A 19,961-nucleotide genomic window follows, 5' to 3' on the forward strand; every position below is an offset into this window, starting at 1 on the left:
ATGCTTCGAGGGCCTACAAGATGTGCCTCCACCCCATGACCTCATGTCCTGGGCTCTCCTCTCCCCTCCTCCCCCACCCCCACCCCCACGCCCCCCCATAACTTCATTCTGGCCACACTGACCTCCAGGCCCTTCCCCAGACATGCCAGACACACCCTTCCTCAAGGCATTGGCAAAAACTGATCCCTCTGTCTGGAACCCGCTTCCTCCAGACAGACTCACAGCTGACACCTCTACCTCCTTCAAGTCTCTGTTCCAACATCATCTCCTCAATAAGGCTCCGACCACCCTATTTAAAACCCACCCATCCCCCTTCCTTTTACACTACTTTTTTTCTTCCACAGCATTTACCACCTGACCATCCATACTATTCGCTTACATCTGTTTAGTATGTCTCCCCATACTAAGACAGGGTCAGTTATGATCTGTGTTGCCCACTAATGCATTCCAAATACCCAGAACTGTGCCTGGCAAGTACCACACACTCGTATTTGTGGAATATATAGTTTTAAACTGGTCTGTGGGATTATCTAGTCAATGGGCCTCTGATTCACTGCCAAGGAGCAGGGACTGGTCAGGTTTTGTTCACCACTGAATTTCCTAGAACCTAATGCAGAGCTCAGCAAAAACTAGGTACGCAAACATTTGCTAATTGAAGAATATCATCTTTTTTAATCTATCAGAAGATACACATTTAAAATGACAGCGGCATTACCCAGGGCTGGTAAGAGTGTAAAGGAAATCCAATCTCTCATATTGCTGGCAGGCATGTAAATGATGCCTTTTTTGAGAGCAAGCTAGCAATAGCTATTAAAATTTAAACCACTCAGAGTTCCTATCCTTGAATTCAGTAATCTTACAGAAGTAAAAGAGTACCTGAAAAACAGGCACTAGATTATCTACTGCAGCACCGTTTATAAAATAATGAAAAACTTGAAAGCTATCTACTTGTCCATCAGTAGAAAAACCGGCAAATAACTCATGCACAGTACACGCATGGGATGAAACACTCCTGAACAAGAGTGAGGCAGATCCAGGACACTGACCCCAGAAAGTAGTCTGTGATCCAGTGAACTGACCAGAGGGCCCAGGCATCAGATGGGCTGGATTTGAATCCGCCCCCACCCCTCTCCCCGCCACATCCTAGCTATAGGTAACTCTAGGCACTTTTAACTTCTTTGTGCTTCAGTTTCCTCACCAATAAAATAGGAAAAACAGTAACATTATAGCAGCAGTAGCCACCTCCCTGGTAGGAAGATCTCCTGAGATAGAGCACTCAGTACTTACAGCACAGGACACAGCCACAGAACCATCTACAAATACATTTTAAATACAGCTAACATTTATTAAGTGAGACAGACAAGTTGCAGACCTATATATGGACAGCCTGTCCACCTCAGTGGCAAATTTAGCATGTCTGTGTAACTACAGGAAAAAAGTCAAGAAGGAAAAACAATAGTGGTGACTTCTGGGAGATGGGAGGAGACCTAGTTTTTCTTAATACGCATACTTTTTTAATGGAGGAATTTTACAAGGCAGTGTTTTTAAATAAAAAATCAGAGCAAATGCATCTACGATGTAGTTTAACTTCGATTTTAAAATACTAAAATTTGAAAATGTGTACATTGTATATAGTCTTTGAATTCTCGAGATAAAATGGGATAATTAAATGTACATGAAATTTCTTTGGCTACTAAAATTCACCTTGATTCTAAGAGAATAAACTAAGATGCACCAGCAAAAAAAAACCCAAAATACCTTTTCAATAAATTTACAAGGAATTAAAAAGCTTTTAAAAAGTTACATTTCATCCTATGAATTTACACATAAATCAGTTATTTTCTTCATCTACTGTATTCTCATGGAAACCAAAGATCTGTCAACAAATGAAAACAAACAGTGTCAACCAAAAGACAGCTGTTTCTAAAATGAGACAGGCAAGATTAAAGTAAAAAACTAAACAGTGATCTTTTACTGGCAATTCAACACAGAAGAATTCTGCATGTATTTTTAAAACTCAGCAGGGCTAAGACATTCGAGTGTGCCGAAAGCTAACGTGTTAAGAAGTGACCTATATTAAGTTCGGCCATGGAGAAAAATTAAATCCCCAAGATGAACTTCTAAGAAGACGCTGACACAAAGCACTCGAAAATACTGAATTCTCTCTCCTTCTGCACACAGTGGCTGTGGCTGCTCACTTACCACACTAATTGAAAATAAATATGGCAATCTACACAGACTAAATCCCATCCCAGAGTCACAGGATTTGAAAAACAGGGAATAAACCTGTACTAAGAATAGCAAGGATACAAGACTTCCTAGAGCTAATTTTTCCTACCCTCCTTCAAGTGCTTAGTCATTTCTGCCTATTTACAAGGAAGACCATTTCCCATCTTTAAAAGAGGAGAGAATTTTTATTCCAGGCAGTGGTGTCACCTGAGCTGCCCGAAACATTTATTTCCATGCAACTCCAGGGAAGGTTGCGGCCAGCTAAGCATACCTACCCCTCCAGATCAGAACCAGAAGCGACTGGAGCTCTCGGTATTCCGCCTCCGTCAGCAGTAACAAAGAGGGGTTTGTGGAAAAGCAAAGTTTTCCTCCCTGACACCAAATGCAAAAGGTGAGAAGTGCGGCCTGACCACACGGCAGCTTGCCTCCCGGGTGCGAGAGCCCACCAGAGATCCCTCCCGTCTCTCCCACGGAAACGGAATGCACAGCAACTCCATAGGCAACTAACAAAACCTAACACCAAAGGCCAACAGGCTCCAGAGCACACTTCCAAGAGAGCAGCTAGCCTTAAAATCTGATAACATTGTTTCGGGCTCCCTGAAGGCAAGAACAAAGGCTCCGTTTTCCACGAACGAACCGGCTTTTTGCAGAGACAACCCCAAGCAAAGGCAAAGTTTATTAAGCACCTACTGTGCGCCCAGCGCCACACGCCAGCATCACTGCTGACACGGAAACTGCTAGGCACACACGCCCACTGCAAGAACACACATGAAAGAACTTCCTCACCTAGACACTTGGCCAAGGGCCAAGCACACGGTCTCCAAACACAACTCCAGGCGGTAAAACCCGGGACGAGGTGGTCGAGCTCTGAAGTCTTGAGCTCAGCCCACGTCCCAGAAGATCAGGAAGGGCTCTGACAACCCAGCTTGGATGACCTAGGATTTGGGGGGGGATCTCTCTCCTTCCAAGAGGGCAAGGGCTATGCAGACCCGTTTCCCCGACTCGCACATTCCAACACCACCGTCCTCATTATTCCCGAATGCCCCCGCAAGGATGCTGCTGGCCCGGCGCACACGCAGGTGGCCGTCTTCGCGGGGAAAGTGCAAAGGCACGCGTTGGCCTCTCTTGATGAGCAAGCCGAAGGTCAAAGAGGCTAAATGTGCCCAGACCCGTCGGGGAGGGGGGGTTGAGCTGGGGGGGGGGGGGGGGTAGGGGAAGAGGAGGGTCCGGGTCCTGCAGACCCCCAGGTCCCCGGCACTTACCATCAGGCCGCACCGCCCCTCCGGGAACGCCACCCGGCCCCCGGCGGGGGCGCGCGCGGGGAGGGCCCTGAGCCGGGCGTCCCGTCGGCTCCCGCAGCCCAGGCCCCGCCGGCCGCAGCCTCCCCGCCGCGCGGCCCACGTGCCGGGCCCTCCCCGCGCCCGCCGCCCCCGCGCGCGCGCCCCCGCCGCCCCCGCGCGCGCGCCCGCCTCGCCCCGCGGGGCCCCGGGCCCGCGCGCGCCCCCCGCCGCCCGAGTCCCCCCGCGCCGCGGGGCAGGCCGCGCCCGCCGCGCCGGCCATGGTGGGCGCCTCACCGTCGGGCTGAGGAGCCGGGCCCGGCTGCGCCATGGCCGGGCGGCGGCCTCGGGGAGCGGGGCGGGCGGGCGGCCGGCGTCCCGGGCTCCCGCGGGGCTCAGCTGGCGGAGCAGGCGTCGACCGAGCCGCCGCCGCCGCCGCCCAGGGAGGAACCGCTAAGGCTGGAGCCGCCGGCGCCGCCACAGCCGCGGGCAGAGACGGACCCGAGCGCCGACCTCCGCCTCCTCATCCTGACAGCGGGAAATAAGCAGTGCGCAGGCGCGGGAGGGACGGGCGGCACGTGACGTCGCCCGAGGGGAGGGGCGGGGCCTCGCGCGGTGGAGCAGGCGGCGCGGGGCGGGCGGGAGGAGGGAGGAGGGCTAGAGGGGCGCAGAAAGGATGGAGGGACCGAGGGGCCGTGGGGCTGTGGAGGGGAGGGGGGGTGCTCGCAGTCCGCCGCCCCAGCACAGACGAAAGGCCGAGCGAGGAGGCCGGGCGGCCAAGTGAGTGCAAATCCAGCCTCTACCCCTTGTAGCTGTGTGACCTTGGGCGAGTCACTTCACCTCCCTGAACCTCACAAGGGCTCATCTGGGTGGCGGCCGAGGAAGGCATCAATGAAAGAAAGTGTGAGGCACTGTTTCTGGCGTACTTGGCATTGAGCACCAGGTGTGCCAGGTGACTTACAGGGACCAGGTACTGTGATAGATGATGGGGACACAGCCAAACTCAGTCCCCGTGCTCATCGGGACGGGAGAGGAGAGGTGATGTGCAGACAGTACCGCCCTTACACGCGACTGGAGAGCCTGCCCGAGGCCCTGTCTGGACACAGTCCTCCCACAGGGTGCAGGGAACATGCCCACCTAACACATGTGCCCCCCCCCCCCTTGAGGACCAAGTTCTGGGAGCCTGTGACCTCAGAATCCCCCCGCCAAATGGCTGGAGGCTGTGGCCTCTTCCCGGGTCCATCCTCTCCAGGGCAGAGACGGCGTGTGTCCAAGTAGCTAAGCAGCAGCCGTATTTTTAGGAGGTGGCACACCAACTGGACATTTGAGGTGCAGTGTAGACAAAGGGGGCCAAGGGCCAACAGTCCAGCCCCGCCAGGGCTCCCCTTACCACCCCAGTTAAGTGCATGGATCTCAGGAGTTCTGGAATTCTGAATCCCTGGTCTTCCCCATCACCGAAGATGCGCATTTCTCAAGGTAGAATAGAATATATTAAGGTTAACAGGTGGAATGATGTGTAATTTTAAATAATTTTAGGTGGACGTGTAGCATCTGTTTGTACTTTGGTCCCAAATTCTGCTAGCATTAGGGGAGGACCTAAATACAGACTTGAGTTTTTTGAGCAGTTAATATCCTCAGATGGCTGGTGTGCCTTTGAGAGAGCAAGCAGGATCATTTCCCCTGCCCACTCCCCCCAAATGTCTTCTGTCCAGGATAGGGCAGCCCAGTGCATCCTCTATCTTGTGATGACTAACACGAGGTAGGGGCCATAAAGATAGCAGATGCTGGTGTCCTCTCTAGAAGGGACTCTTTCCAGGGAGTAAGAGGCATCTTTATTGCTATTGATAATCTGAGGCTTGAAGCCAGGCCCTCAAGATCAAGGTCACTCAGAAATGGTCAGGCTGCTGGTTTGGACACCCAGAGCTCCCCGTGCCAAGCAAGTGTTTAAAAAAGCAATTTTGCAATCAGTTGGGAGCACACAATCAGATAACAGCAGGTGTACATTTTTGTACTTTTACGTAAATCCCAAGACTCAGCAATTCCACCCATAGGTATATATTCTAGAGAGAACTAGTGTGTGCTCAAACCCTTTATGAAGTGTAAAAGGCATGATTCCTCTATTCTGAAAGAAGCCGAGAGACAAGATGTAAACACATGAAATAATTACTTATCAATTACATTGCACATGTGCCCCAAGAGACACATACAAGAATATTCAAGGTGGCATAGCTTAAATTTTTTTTAATCTTTATTTATTTTTGAGAGAGAGAGAGAGAGAGTGCAAGCGGAGGAGGAACAGAGAGAGAGGGAGACGCAGAATCCGAAGCAGGCTCCAGGCTCTGAGCTGTCAGCACAGAGCCCAACTCAGGGCTCGAACTCAAACCCTGAGTTCACAGCCTGAGCTGAAATCGGACGTTTACCTGACTGTGCACCCAGGCGCCCATCAAAGCGGCATAGTTTATAATACAATAAACAACTAAATAACCCAAATGTTCACCAACAGTAGGATAAATAAATTTTAAAATATTCATACAGTGGAATACTCTACAGCAACAATAACGAACAAACTACCCTTACATATTCAACATAGATGGATCTCAAATAGTTTTGAGGAAAAGCAAACTATAAAGCAATACAATACAGCATGATCCCATTTATATATAGTTCCCAAACAGGCAAAACTAAACATTATGCATACATAGTAAACTAAGCACAGGAGGGAAGCAAGTATCAGAGAAATAACAACGGTCCCTGAACCAGGGACGGAGGGTCATATGATGAAGAGCCCATGAAAGCTTGCCTTCTAAGGTGATGGCTACATGATATTTCTTAACTTGGGTCCATTTAAACTAATTACAAACATGAGACACAGATGTAGTTTAGGTGAGAAAGATTGCAGGATGTTTGCTTAAAATACAAGCTTCAAGTGAGCAAATTTGATGCAACTGTTTTTGTGCTGCACTAATACAGTCACAGAGTGTAGATGATAGGAGGTGAAAACTGTCCCGCACTTTGCCCCGCTCGGGTCACATCCGCAGGGGTTGGCTGTGTTTGTTCTGGGCACCACTTTTTTGCAGGGGGGGGGGGACACTGGCCAGCTGGAGTGGGTGGAACTCCAGGGAACGAAGAATCTAAAAATGATCCTGTGCAAAGTTCATAGGGATATCAGAGACAGGTACTCTGGGGGGGGGGGGGGGGGGAGAGGGGGAGGGAGTGTGGGAACAAAGATGACCGGGGACATGAAGCTGTCCTTAAATCCCGGAGAACAGCGGGAACATGTGTGATGTGTGTCCAATGATTGCAGACTTCAACTCAACCCAAAGAGGAACTTTTTCTCCACAAGAGCGAACCAGGGAGAGAAGGAGCTACCTTTCGAGGAGTGAGCTCCCCGTCACAACAAGTATGCAGGGGGAGCTGGCTGGCAATTGGTCAGAGGTGCCCGACAAGGATTCCTGCCCCAGTTAGGGGATGAGATGAGGCCATCGTTACGGTCCTCTTGAGCCTTGGGATGCTATAATAACGACAACAGTAAGTTCGCTACATTTTAAAGTTTACTAGGTGCTTTCCCATGTATTATGTCATTTTACTGCACAGCAACCCACAAGGTGGACAACAGGCACAGAGGAGATAAGCCAAATGTTCCCAGATAAAGTCATTTCAAAATTCTATCCTGTGCAGACATGGCTATCAGACCAGGTGTCCCAGCCTGGGATTCAGCTAGGAGCACTCAGTGGTGTTGGGGTTCTCTCTCTCCGCGACCCAGATTCTCAAGGGCAGGAAGGAACCAGGGAGTAAGGTCAAGGCACCATACTTCTCTGGCCTTTGATGAAGGTTATGGGGAAAGGACAGGAACCAAGGGGACTCCCCCAGGGGTGATGTCTGTATCCAGACACCTGGAGACTTGGGGAGTCCCATCCTGGGTGCTGGCTTCCTCACTAAGAACGCCCAGGAAGAGCTCACAGGCACCATCATGTCCTCAGCCACAATCCCCCCCCCCCACCCCGGTCTCCCTGATTACCCCTTGGTCCAGCCGCCCGCCCAAGAGCAGCAACCTTCCCCTCCTGGGACCTGGAGTGGGAAGATGGTGATGGGTAATCCTCCCTCCAATCCTGCCTCGCCCCATCCGTCTCCAGGGAGAGAAGCGTACCTACCACGGAGAGCACCACAACCGAGGAACGACCTCCCTCCTCACACTCTCACGAGACGCAAGCTGGTGTCCAAGGAAGAACTCCAGGCTTGGAATCAGAAGACACAGATTAGCTCCTGACCCAGAATGCACTGCTTTGACCTCTTTGAGCCCCTGTTGACTTAGCTCAAAGGGCGAAAATAGAGCAGCCTCGTGGTGCATCAGGATGGCTAAAGACAGAAAGCAGCCAACGCCTCACGCGTCAGTTCCTCTGCAAACGTCCGCTTCCACCTCTCTGTCTCTCCCCTCCTTCCTTTTCCCTGGGTCAGAAGTTTCCATCCTGGTGATGAGGGATCCCTGGACCCTAGTAGTCGGTCAGTGAAGGTATTTCTAGAAATCCAGGGCAGAAATTTCCAGTATTTTCAAAGCTTAACAGAACCATCCCACTCTACATAAGGCCCTAAAGGCTAAAATGTCAAGTTTCTCGGGGCGCCTGGGAGGGCTCAGCATCTGACTTGGTTTTGCATCTGACTTGGTTTTGGCTCAGGTCATGAGCTCACGGTTTGTGGGTTTGAGCCCCACATCGGGCTCTGCAGTAGCTGTGCTGGGCCTGCTTGGGGTCCTCTCTCCCTCTCTCTCTGCCCCTCCCCAGCTTGTGCTTGCCCTCTCTCTCTCAAAATAAATAAATAGGGATGCCTGGGTGGCTCAGTCGGTTGAGCGTCCGACTTCGGCTCAGGTCGTGATCTCAAAGTTCATGAGTTTGAGCCCCGCGTCGGGCTCTGTGCTGACCGCTCGGAGCCTGGAGCCTGCTTCGGATTCTGTGTCTCCCTCTCTCTGCCCCTTCCCCACTCATACTCTGTCTCTCTTCGTCTCTCAAAAAATGAATAAACATTTTTTAAAAAATGTTAATACATTTAAAAGTTCAATTAATTAAGCATCAAGTTTATTTGCTTTGGACAGAAGTTATACCACATTGCTTATCTGATGCTGATTAGACATTCTTATTTCAGTTTTGTTTTAGTTTTTTCTTTTTTTGAATATTTATTTTTTGAGAGAGCGAGTCAGTGTGAGCGGGGGAGAGTCAGAGAATCCGAAGCAGGCTCCAGGCTGTGAGCTGTCAGCCCAGAGCCCCATGCGGGGCTCGAACTTATGGGCCGGGAGATCATGATCTGAGCCAAAACCGGACGCCTAACCCACCGAGCCACCCAGGCACCCCTCTTATTCCAGTTTTATATTAGCTGTTGATTAATGATCTAGAGGGATCCATTATTACTTAATATACATAGTTTGCCAGATAGACAAGCACCTTTAGATCTGATGGGTGCTCCTGACTCTTAGAATTCCCCGTTTATAATATCAACCCCACAGTGGCATAACTGCCTGAAAAGAAAAGTAGCTGATGTTTACTAAGGCGTTCCATGGGCCAGGCACTGGGCAAAGTGCTTTACCCTTGTATCGGCTCATCTAATCTCCTTAAGAACCTTACAATGGGGACAGGAGGAGAGCAGAGGTGAGAAATATCGACAACTCATTTTATAGATGATGGGACCAAAGAAGTTAACCAATCCAAGGTCACCGAGCTAGTAAGAGATAGAGCTGGGAATGAGACCCGAGTTTGGGTCCAATGTCCACATGGGTAACTCCCATGTTACTCTGCCAAATAGCTACATGTCCCTTTCTCCCATGGGGGGAAATTGTCAAGTCCCAGAAAAGAGGCACACAGTTATTTTCTTTTTTCTATTTTTTTTGTTCATTTTTGAGAGACAGAGCGTGAGCGGGGGAGGGGCAGAGAGAGAGGGAGACACAGAATACAAAGCAGCCTCCAGGCTCCAGCTGTTACCACGGAGAGCCCCACGTGGGGCTCCAACTCGCAAACCCCGAGATCGTGACCTGAGCTGAAGTCGGACGCTTAACCGACTGAGCCACCCAGACGCCCCAAGGCACGCAGTTATTTTTAATGTTGTATGTCTACGGCCTAATGTAACAAGTGCTCAGCATGTACTTATCGAGCGAATGAATGGATAAGCAAATGAATAACACGAGGAATATATGGAAGAAATAATAATGAATCCTTGGTGGCGAGACCTACAATCTGCAGATTAAATCTGTGTGATTTAATTCATCTGCTTCTCAATTCTTATTGGGTTACAGACCATAATTTTAATCGTTATTACTAATAATTCCCACCGCTTAACTGAGCACCTAGTATGTACTAGAGATTTTACCTGTATTATGTCAACGATCCTCTTAACAGCTCTTTCCTGTAGATTCCATTTCTTATCCCAGGGCTCAGAGAGGTTGAATGACTGGCCCAAGTCACACAGCAAATGGGAGAACCAGTACTCCAATCCAAGTCGGCCTGACTCCAAAGCTTATGCTTTTTTGCTGCCGGGGCTGGCTAACCGTGTCTCAGGTATCACCAAGTACCCCACACTTCTATGCCGTTGTCAACTAAATTCACTTGTAGAATTTTTTTTTTTTTAATTTTTTTTTTTTTTAATGTTTTTTATTTTTTATTTTTGGGACAGAGAGAGACAGAGCATGAACGGGGGAGGGGCAGAGAGAGAGGGAGACACAGAATCGGAAACAGGCTCCAGGCTCTGAGCCATCAGCCCAGAGCCCGACGCGGGGCTCGAACTCACGGACCGCGAGATCGTGACCTGGCTGAAGTCGGACGCTTAACCGACTGCGCCACCCAGGCGCCCCAAGAATTTTTTTTTTTTGACGTTTATTTATTTTTGAGACAGAGAGAGACAGAGCATGAACGGGGGAGGGTCAGAGAGAGGGAGACACAGAATCTGAAACAGGCTCCAGGCTCCGAGCGGTCAGCACAGAGCCCGACGCGGGGCTCAAACTCACGGACCGCGAGATCGTGACCTGAGCCGAAGTCGGCCGCTTAACCCACTGAGCCACCCAGGTGCCCCACACTTGTAGAATTTTTAACACTAACTCCAGAAGTTATTTTGGTTTTCGTTTCTTGTATACTTTTTTCAAATTACTCCAGGAAAATTCTAATGCTTTTTTTTTTAATCCAGACAAAGCAAAAGTACCCCCTCAACCCCTCCCTGCAACACGCAAGAAACTCCACACTCCTCCCCAAGGCGAACTACTGGGATCAGTTTCATATGAATCCTTTCAGACAGTTTTCTCTGCACTTATCCGCATGCAGAAACAGGTGTCCCTGTCCCATGTTCCTCACATAGATAAGAGCACACTGCACACAGGATTCTCAAGTTACCCTTCTCCTTACTTCTTTTAGCTCTCACACAATTTTCCATTTTGGTAAATGGAGTCAATTACAATTTTTCCTTACAAGCATTGCTGCAAGGAACACACATTCCTATTTAGGCATTTACGTGAGTGGTTATCCAGAAGTCTTATCTACCTACTTGGAATTACCAGATCAAAAGTCATGAATGCTTTTTGTTATAACAGAGGCTGACACATTACTCTCAAAAAGCATCACGCCGGGGGCGCCTGGGTGGCGCAGTCGGTTAAGCGTCCGACTTCAGCCAGGTCACGATCTCGCGGTCCGTGAGTTCGAGCCCCGCGTCGGGCTCTGGGCTGATGGCTCGGAGCCTGGAGCCTGTTTCCGATTCTGTGTCTCCCTCTCTCTCTGCCCCTCCCCCGTTCATGCTCTGTCTCTCTCTGTCCCAAAAATAAATAAAAAACGTTGAAAAAAAAAATTAAAAAAAAAAAAAAAGCATCACGCCTGGGGCGCCTGGCTGGCTCAGTCGGTGGAGTGTGTGACTCTTGATCTCAGTGTCATGGGTTTGAGCCCTGCGTTGGGTGATCACTTAAATAAATAAACAAATGTTAAAAAAAAAAAAAGTGTCACATCATCATACACTCCTACCAACAGTGTGTGAACGTGTTCATTTCCACATATCCTTGCCAACCCTGGCTTTTATCATTTTTTTTTTGTCTGCCAATCTGGTGGACAAAAGATTACGCAGTAATGTCATTTTAAGAAGCCATTTCCCTGAATATCAGTGAGGCTAGGGATCTTTTAATATTTTTTTAGCTGTTTGTATTTGTCTACTATGGAATTCTATATATCTTTTGCCCATTTGTCATTGGTTGTTTGCCTTTTACTATTTATTGACTCGAAGCAATTCTTTTTTTTAATGTTTATTTATTGGGGGGGAGGGCAGAGAGAGGGGGACAGAGGATCCGAAGAGGGCTTTGAGCTGTCATCACAGAGCCCCATGTGGGGCTTGAACTCATAAACCATGAGATCATGACCTGAGCCAAAGTTGAATGCTTCACCGACTAAGCCACCCAGTTGCCCGATTCAGAGGAATTCTTAACATATTATTTTTTTAAGTTTATTTATTTATTTTGGGGGGGGGCCGAGGGGCAGAGAGAGAGGGAGAGAGAAACCCAAGAGGACTCCACCCTGACAGCTGCTTCAGAGTCTGCTTCAGATCCTCTGTTCCCGACTCCCCTCTCTGCCCATCCCCTGTTCATGCTGTCTCAAAAATAAACAAACGCTAAAAAAATAAAATCAAATAAAAATGGAATTATTTTTGTTGCAAGAAATTAAAAAAAAACAACAACCTCAAATGAGTGTTTTAAAATGGGACGGGGCAGGGACTGGGGGGAGGAGGAATTTGTTCATATAAGAGAGAGGTCCCAAACAACAACTGGTTTGGGGAGAGGCTCTGAATAAAATTAACTAGAGCGGTAGAGGATAGGGCAATTTTTGGCAGAGACCCAAGAGGGAAGATGGGGGCAGCTATGGGAAGACGTGGCGGGAAAGAATATTCACGCAAAGAGAGGACAAACTTGGAAAAATCCTGAGAGTCTAACAAGGCTGGCCTGTTCAGGAGACAAAAGCAAGCCACAATGACTGGGGCAGGGGAAGGACTGGAGGGGTCCAGCAAACGTCAACTTTTGTGACATGCTGAAGCCACAGCAAGGAATTGAATTACACGTTCTCTTTGATTCCACCTGCTGTGGGAAGCTATCGGAGAGTTTTAATTTTTTTTTTTTTCAACATTTTTTATTTATTTTTGGGACAGAGAGAGACAGAGCATGAACGGGGGAGGGGCAGAGAGAGAGGGAGACACAGAATCGGAAACAGGCTCCAGGCTCCGAGCCATCAGCCCAGAGCCTGACGCGGGGCTCGAACTCACGGACCGCGAGATCGTGACCTGGCTGAAGTCGGACGCTTAACCGACTGCGCCACCCAGGCGCCCCTCGGAGAGTTTTAAACAGAAGAACTATAAGATTTGATTTACACTTTTAAAGAGATCATCCTGAGGGCACCTGGGTGGCTCAGTCGGTTGAGCGTCTGACTTCGGCTCAGGTCATGATCTAGCGGTTCGTGGGTTCGAGCCCTGTGTCGGGCTCTGTCCAGCTCGGAGCCTGGAGCCTGCTTCGGATTCTGTGTCTCCCTCTCCCTCTGCTCTCAAAAATGAATACACGTTAAAAAAAATTTTTTTTGGAAAAGAAATGAATGCCAAGACACATTGCTAAGTGGGAAAGAAAGCAGAAGTCAAAGAGTATATAGCGTGTGCCACATTTCGTGTAAGAAGTGAGGAGGGGCGCCTGGATGGCTCCCTCGGTGGACTGTGCGACTCTTGATCTCGGGGTCGTGAGTTCTAGCCCCAGGTTGGAGGTGGAGATTATTTTAAAATAAAATCTTTTTTTTTTAATGGAGAAAGAACCTATATATTCTGTATTTCCTAATTTTTACTACAGTCTTATTGAAATATAATTCACAGAACATGAAACTCATCATCTTAAAGTATACACATCAGTGGTATTCAGTACATTCACGAGGATATGCAACCATCACCACAGTCAATTCTAGAGCATCAGCACCAGAAGCGGTCCCATACCCGCCAGAGTGACCCCCTATTCTCTTCTCCCTCCGGTGCCGGGCAAACACTTACCTGCTTTCCGTGTATGTGGATTTTCCCGTTCTGGACATTTCATATAAGCCGACTCATAGATACGTGATCTTTTGTATCTGGCTTCCTTCACTAAGCATAATGTTTCCGAGATTCATTCGCGTCGTAGCCCGTGTCGATGTTTTGGTTCCTTCTGTGGCTCGCTAGGACTCTCTTGTGGGTACACCACGTTTTGTTTATCCATTCATCAATTCAGGAACATTTGGGGTATTTCCATGGAACGCTGCTGTGAATATTCACGTACAAGTTGTATAGACACACGTTTTTATATCATTTCGTATAACGATGAGTGAAGTCACTGGGTCCTACAGTAACTCTGTGTTTAGCATTTTGAGAAATGGTCAGACTGTCTTCCAAAGAGGGACACCATTTTACAAGGAACTGCACAAGAGGTGAGGGTTCCAAATTTCCCGTGTCTTTGCCAACACTTGTTACTTATTTTCTCTATTTTTCTTTTCTAATTTTATTTATTTTTCAACGTTTTTTATTTATTTTTGGGACAGAGAGAGACAGAGCATGAACGGGGGAGGGGCAGAGAGAGAGGGAGACACAGAATCGGAAACAGGCTCCAGGCTCCGAGCCATCAGCCCAGAGCCCGACGCGGGGCTCGAACTCACGGACCGCGAGATCGTGACCTGGCTGAAGTCGGATGCTTAACCGACTGCGCCACCCAGGCGCCCCTTTTCTTTTCTAATTTTAGCCACCCTATTGGGGTGGGGTGGAAGCTTAGTGAGGCTTGGAATGGCATTTCCCTGCTGGCTAAAGATACTGAACATCTTTTCATGTGTTTATGAACCATTTGTGTATCTTCTTGGGAGAAACGTCTCTTCACTCCTTTGCCCATTTTTTTAAATTGGGTTATTTTGCTTTATATTTATATTCTGGATTCAGTTCTCTTAGGACACGTATGATATTTTGAAATCAAGAAATGTGAGGCTTCCAACTTTGTTCTTCTTTGTTAAGATTGCTTTGGCTGTTATGGGCTCCTTGGATTCCCGAATGAGGATCAATTTGTCAATGTCTTCAAAGAAACCAGCTGGGATATTAAAAGGCATCGTTTTGAATCTATAGATCATTTTGAGAAGTGATGTCATCTTTTTTTTTTTAATTTGTTTTTAACGTTTATTTATTTTTGAGACAGAGAGAGACAGAGCATGAACGAGGGAGGGTCAGAGAGAGGGAGACACAGAATCCGAAACAGGCTCCGGGCTCTGAGCTGTCAGCATGGAGCCCAATGCGGGGCTCGAACTCACAGACTGTGAGATCATGACCTGAGCCGAGGTCGGACGCTCAACCGACTGAGCCCCCCAGGCGCCCCAGAAGTGATGTCATCTTAACGATATAAAATCTTCCAAGCCATGAAGATGGTGTGTTTTTCCATTTTTTCTGTCTTAAATTTCTTTCAACGATGTTTCATAGTTTTTAGAGTATAGACTTCACTCTTCTTTTGTTAAATTTATCCCTAGGCATTTCATCGTTCTTGAGTTATTGTACATGGAATGGATTTCTTAATTTCAGTTTTGGAGTTTTCACTGCTAATGTATGGACATACAACTGATTTTTATATATTCGTCTTGTATCCTTCACCCTTGCTGAACTCATTTATTAGGTCTGATGGTTTTTAGCGGACTTTCTTAGGATTTTCTGGATACAAGATCACGTCATCTGAGAATATAGTTGTACTTCTTTCTTTCCAATCTGGATGTCTTTTGTTTCATTTTCTTCCCTAATTTCCCTGGGTAGAATTTCCAGTCTAATGTTGAATAGATGTGATGGGCATGAACATCTTTGTATGGTTCTTTTTTTTTTTTTAAGTTTATTTATTTATTTATTTTGAGAGAGAGACAGAGCGAGCAGGGGAGGGGCAGAGAGACAGGGAGAGAGAGAGAGAATCCCAAGCAGGCTCCATGCTGTCAGCACAGAGCTCGACACGGGGCTCGAACTCACAAACCGTGAAATCCTGACCTGAGCCGAAGTCGGGCGCTTAACTCTGCTTGACCCTTCATTTCCTGCTTGTACAAAACCTCAAGGTCAGTTAGAAATGAGAGATTGGGGCCTCTCGAGTATCTCTCACACATGTGCACAGCCCTGCCCACGTGTCCTTCTGGAGTCCCTAGTAGAAGTCAGAGATTACCAAAGCCCTCCGTGGACATCTCATTCCCTAGCTTTTCCATTCAGCTTCTTCAGTGGTTGCTTTTTTTTTTTTTTTTTTTTTCCCTCCAACAAATGCCCCGGGGATAGGGCTCTTTGCAGGGAGTAAGCTCTGAGTCAGTTCAAATAAAAACAAGCCCTAAGAGTGGAGATTTTTAAGGAGTCGCCAGACAGATCAAAAGGTGACTGGTCTTCTGGGTTGGGGATTTGGGGGGAAGTTCAAACCTATTCTGGCCCCTCTAGTGGCTTCTAGGCTGGCAGCCTTAGCTACTACAGTTTCCAGTCTATTACAAAGATAAGGAGAGGGGCTGGGGTGACTCAGTGGCTCAGACAGTTGAGCGTCTAACTCTTGAGTCAGCTCAGGTCATGATCCCAGGGGCATGGGATTGAGCCCCAAGTTGGGCTCTGCGCTGAGTATGGAGCCTGCTTAGGATTTTCTCCCTCTCTCTCGCTCTCTCTCTCCCTCCCTCTCTCCCTGCCCCTCCCCCACTCTCAGGTAGATAGATAGATAGACAGATAAGGAGGGGGGGATGGGAATAGGGTAAATTAAAATGCCAGAAAGCTTTCTGTTCTTACCTAACTTTGGCTTTTCTCTTCAATAGATCCTTCTTGGATTTTAGCAAGCCTTTGGTTAATTTCTAGAGTTCTAAAAAAAAAAGGGGGGTTTTGACCCTTTTTGCCAGTGTTTTTCTTGCTTCTATGGAGGAGCAGATTTTCGGAGACCTTTACCCTGCCATTCCGAAGCTGCTTCTATCCGTATTCTTTTTTTTTTTTTTTTCACGAAAGGAAACAGCATAAATCAGAGTCTCATAAAAATCACCATGTAAGGAGTCATTGTCACAATATTTTGGGTATAACATAGAATAGACCAAGTGCACAAATACGTTGATTTTTTTTTTGAGAACTAGGACTCTCACCGTGAGAGAGGAAAGATATAAACACAGAAGGACAAAGACGTGGTGGCATTTGTTGACGTTGCATTGGTGATATTAATGTAAACATATGATTTCTAAAAATGTACATATTTTTCAAGACTCCATGGGGGCGCCTGGGTGGCTCAGTCGGTTAAGCCTCCGACTTCAGCTCAGGTCACCATCTCGCGGTCCCTGAGTTCGAGCCCCGCGTCGGGCTCTGGGCTGACGGCTCAGAGCCTGGAGCCTGCTTCCGGTTCTGTGTCTCCCTCTCTCTCTGCGCCTCCCCCGTTCATGCTCTGTCTCTCTCTGTCTCAAAAATAAATAAACTTAATTAAAAAAAAAATTAAAAAAAAAAAGACTCCATGATTTTTGCTCTGTTCACTGGAAGGTCTTAGAAGGAAGATACACAGAGAACACATCTGGTACCCAGTTCATCTGAATAACACGCCCCATAAAAAAACAAACAAGAACAAACACAAACACAAAACAGAACAAAAGCAAAGAAGATTAAGACAATTTAAAAAACTCAAACACTCATAACAACGTGGGTAGAATTAGGGAGTATGACCCTAAGTGACGTAAGTCAGTCAGAGAAGGACAAATAGCATATGATTTCACTCATATGTGGAATTCAAGAAACAAAACAAATAAAAAAGAGACCGACTCTTAGCCATAGAGAAGAAACTGATGGTCACCGGAGAGGGTGGGGGTGGGGGTGGGGGTGGGGGAAATAGGTGATGGGGGTTAAGGAGTGCACTTGTCGTGAGAGCCTTGGGTGATATACGGACGTGTCGAATCACTGTATTTTACACCCAAAATGAATATAACACTAAGTTAACTACGCTGGAATTAAAATAAAAACAAGAGGTAAATGTTCAAAAGAAGAAACCAATGCTTGGAGCTACCAAGGAGGAAAGGTGAGTATAATCTTTGAGGTGATCCCTCCCATTTCTTTTTTTTTTTTAATTTTTTTTTCAACGTTTTTTTAATTTATTTTTGGGACAGAGAGAGACAGAGCATGAACGGGGGAGGGGCAGAGAGAGAGGGAGACACAGAATCGGAAACAGGCTCCAGGCTCTGAGCCACCAGCCCAGAGCCCGACGCGGGGCTCGAACTCACGGACCGCGAGATCGTGACCTGGCTGAAGTCGGACGCTTAACCGACTGCGCCACCCAGGCGCCCCGATCCCTCCCATTTCTAACCCCACTCCTGGTGAATTTGATAGCCTATGTTTTCATTCAGACCATCCTAAGTAGCTTCCAAATTTGATATAAAATGATTCCAGCCGTTGTGCCGTGACAGGGTAACGTTCTTTTCTTTTTACAGATGGGGTGCTGAAACTTTAAAATTCATCAGCTGAGTACACATGTATCGAATGCTTATCATGGTCCCAACACTCTTCTGCACATTCAGGATTATGTGTGTAAGGGAGGGGGTGGGGACATAATCATCCACTCCTACTCTAGTGGAGAAAATAATTCTACCTACACAGTGCAAACGCACCTTATCCATGTATAAAGAATATTAAAAAAAAAAAAGAATATTTTAGGGGCTCCTGGGTGGCTCTGTTGGTTAAGCATCTGACTCTTGATCTCAGCTTAGATCTTGGTCTCAGGGTCATGAGTTCAAAGCCCTCATTGGGCTCCACGTTGAGCATGAAGAAAGAAAGAAAGAAAGAAAGAAAGAAAGAAAGAAAGAAAGAAAGAAAGAAAGAAAGAAGAAAGAGAGAGAGAGAGAGAAAGAAAGAAAGAAAGAAAAGAAAGAAAGAAAGAAAGAAAGAAAGAAAGAGAATAGGGTGCCTGGGTGGCTCAGTCGGTTAAGGGTCTGACATCAGCTCAGGTCATGATCTCACGGTCCGTGAGTTCGAGCCCCGCGTCGGGCTCTGGGCTGATGGCTTGGAGCCTGGAGCCTGCTTCTGATTCTGTGTCCCCCTCTCTCTCTGCCCCTCCCCCGTTCATGCTCTGTCTCTCTCTGTCTCAAAAATAAATAAACGTTAAAAAAAATTAAAAAGAAAATAAATAAACATTCAAAAAAAAAAAAAAGACAATCTTTTCATGAACTAGAGAAAGCATTCGTTTACATTGGTATTATCCTTTCTGAAACGAGATACAGAATATCTGATGCAGGATGTACGGCAAAAGACCAAAGATAAATGATAATCGAAGGCTTAATGCTATCATGTATATATTCAGCTGCTAGAAATCGATGACAGCAAGACAAACAGTACCATGGGAAATCAAAGAGGCAAGGGTACAAATGGCAACTTGGGGAGTGCATGTGGCCATTAAGCAAACGCAGAGAGGTTCAAGCTCTCTAGCAGTCAGGTAAACACACTGTTCACCCACCAGAGGTGCAGGAACCTACCAGGGCCCGGAATAATCTGTGCTGGTCAAAGATAGAGAGAAGGGTACTCTCTCACTTAGGAGGTGCATATGTGAAATGAAATAACTTTTTGTACAATGATCTCACTCTGTGTATTTATATTCTTTTTTAATGTTTGTTTATTTATTTAGAAAGAGAGAGCAAGCCGGGGAGGGACAGAGAGAGAGAGAGAGAGAGAGAGACAGAGAGAGAGAGAGAGAGAGAGAGAATCCCAAGCAGGCTCCATGTTGTCAGCACAGAGCCCAACGTGGGCCTTGATCCCACAACTTCGAGATCATGACCTGAGCCAAAATCAAGAGTGGGACGCTCAACCGACTGAGCCACCCGGGCACCCAGATCTTACTGTACGATTAAAAGTTTAAATATGCACATACCGGGGCACCTGGGTGGCTCAGTCAGTTAAGCGTCCAACTTCGGCTTGGGTCACGATCTCAAAAATAAATAAACATTAAAAAAAAATTTTTTTTAATAAAAATAAAAATAAATAAATATGCACATACCTAGTGACAACAATCCCACTGTTGGGAACCTTTCTACTCAAATAAAAATACTAACATAAAAGAATATCCCTACCAGTACAAGCAAGTTTATTGTGAATTGTTCACGGTAGGGTGAAAATAAGTAAAAAACTGGAGTGGCTATGAATAGGAATATTTTTACTGAATGAAATAAGGATGATAAAAATGATAGGTTAATGAGAATTTACCATGTGCTGGAGATTAGCGAAAAACTTACAAAAAAGACACAGAGTAAAAAGCAAGCTGAGAGATGAATGAAAATGTGGAAAGGACACAGGGGCAACTTACAGTGACTCACACTGGCTGACCGGTGACAACACGGGCACCAAGATGAACAATGGTGGGGGCACCTGGGTGGCTCAGTCGGTTGAGCCTCTGACTTCGGCTCAGGTCATGATCTCACAGTTCGTGGTTCAAGCCCCGAGTCGGGCTCTGTGCTGACAGCT

General features: G+C 47.2%; 1 protein-coding gene and 1 long non-coding RNA gene across 4 annotated transcripts in view; both read right to left on the reverse strand.

Moving 5' to 3' along the window:
* The window catches only part of RABEP1 (rabaptin, RAB GTPase binding effector protein 1), a 105,461-nt gene extending 101,405 nt beyond the window's left edge, over positions 1–4,056 (reverse strand). For 2 of the 3 annotated variants that reach the window (XM_058705347.1, XM_058705346.1), the window contains exon 1: positions 3,804–4,055. In XM_058705347.1, coding sequence (XP_058561330.1) covers positions 3,804–3,837 — 34 coding nt within the window. In that variant the 5' untranslated portion in view covers positions 3,838–4,055. Of the gene's footprint in view, positions 1–3,803 lie in introns of all 3 variants that reach the window. The other variant, XM_058705345.1, reaches the window with a different exon arrangement.
* Positions 4,057–6,009: 1,953 nt separating this feature from the next.
* LOC131497224 (uncharacterized) lies at positions 6,010–7,746 on the reverse strand. The gene is made up of 2 exons (XR_009254816.1): positions 7,658–7,746; positions 6,010–7,017 (listed from the first exon to the last, which is right to left on the reverse strand). It is a non-coding gene; the product is annotated as an uncharacterized LOC131497224 (long non-coding RNA).
* Between the last annotated feature and the right edge of the window lie 12,215 nt (positions 7,747–19,961).

This window comes from Neofelis nebulosa, chromosome 16, assembly GCF_028018385.1.
Source record: "Neofelis nebulosa isolate mNeoNeb1 chromosome 16, mNeoNeb1.pri, whole genome shotgun sequence".
Lineage (NCBI taxonomy): Eukaryota > Metazoa > Chordata > Mammalia > Carnivora > Felidae > Neofelis > Neofelis nebulosa.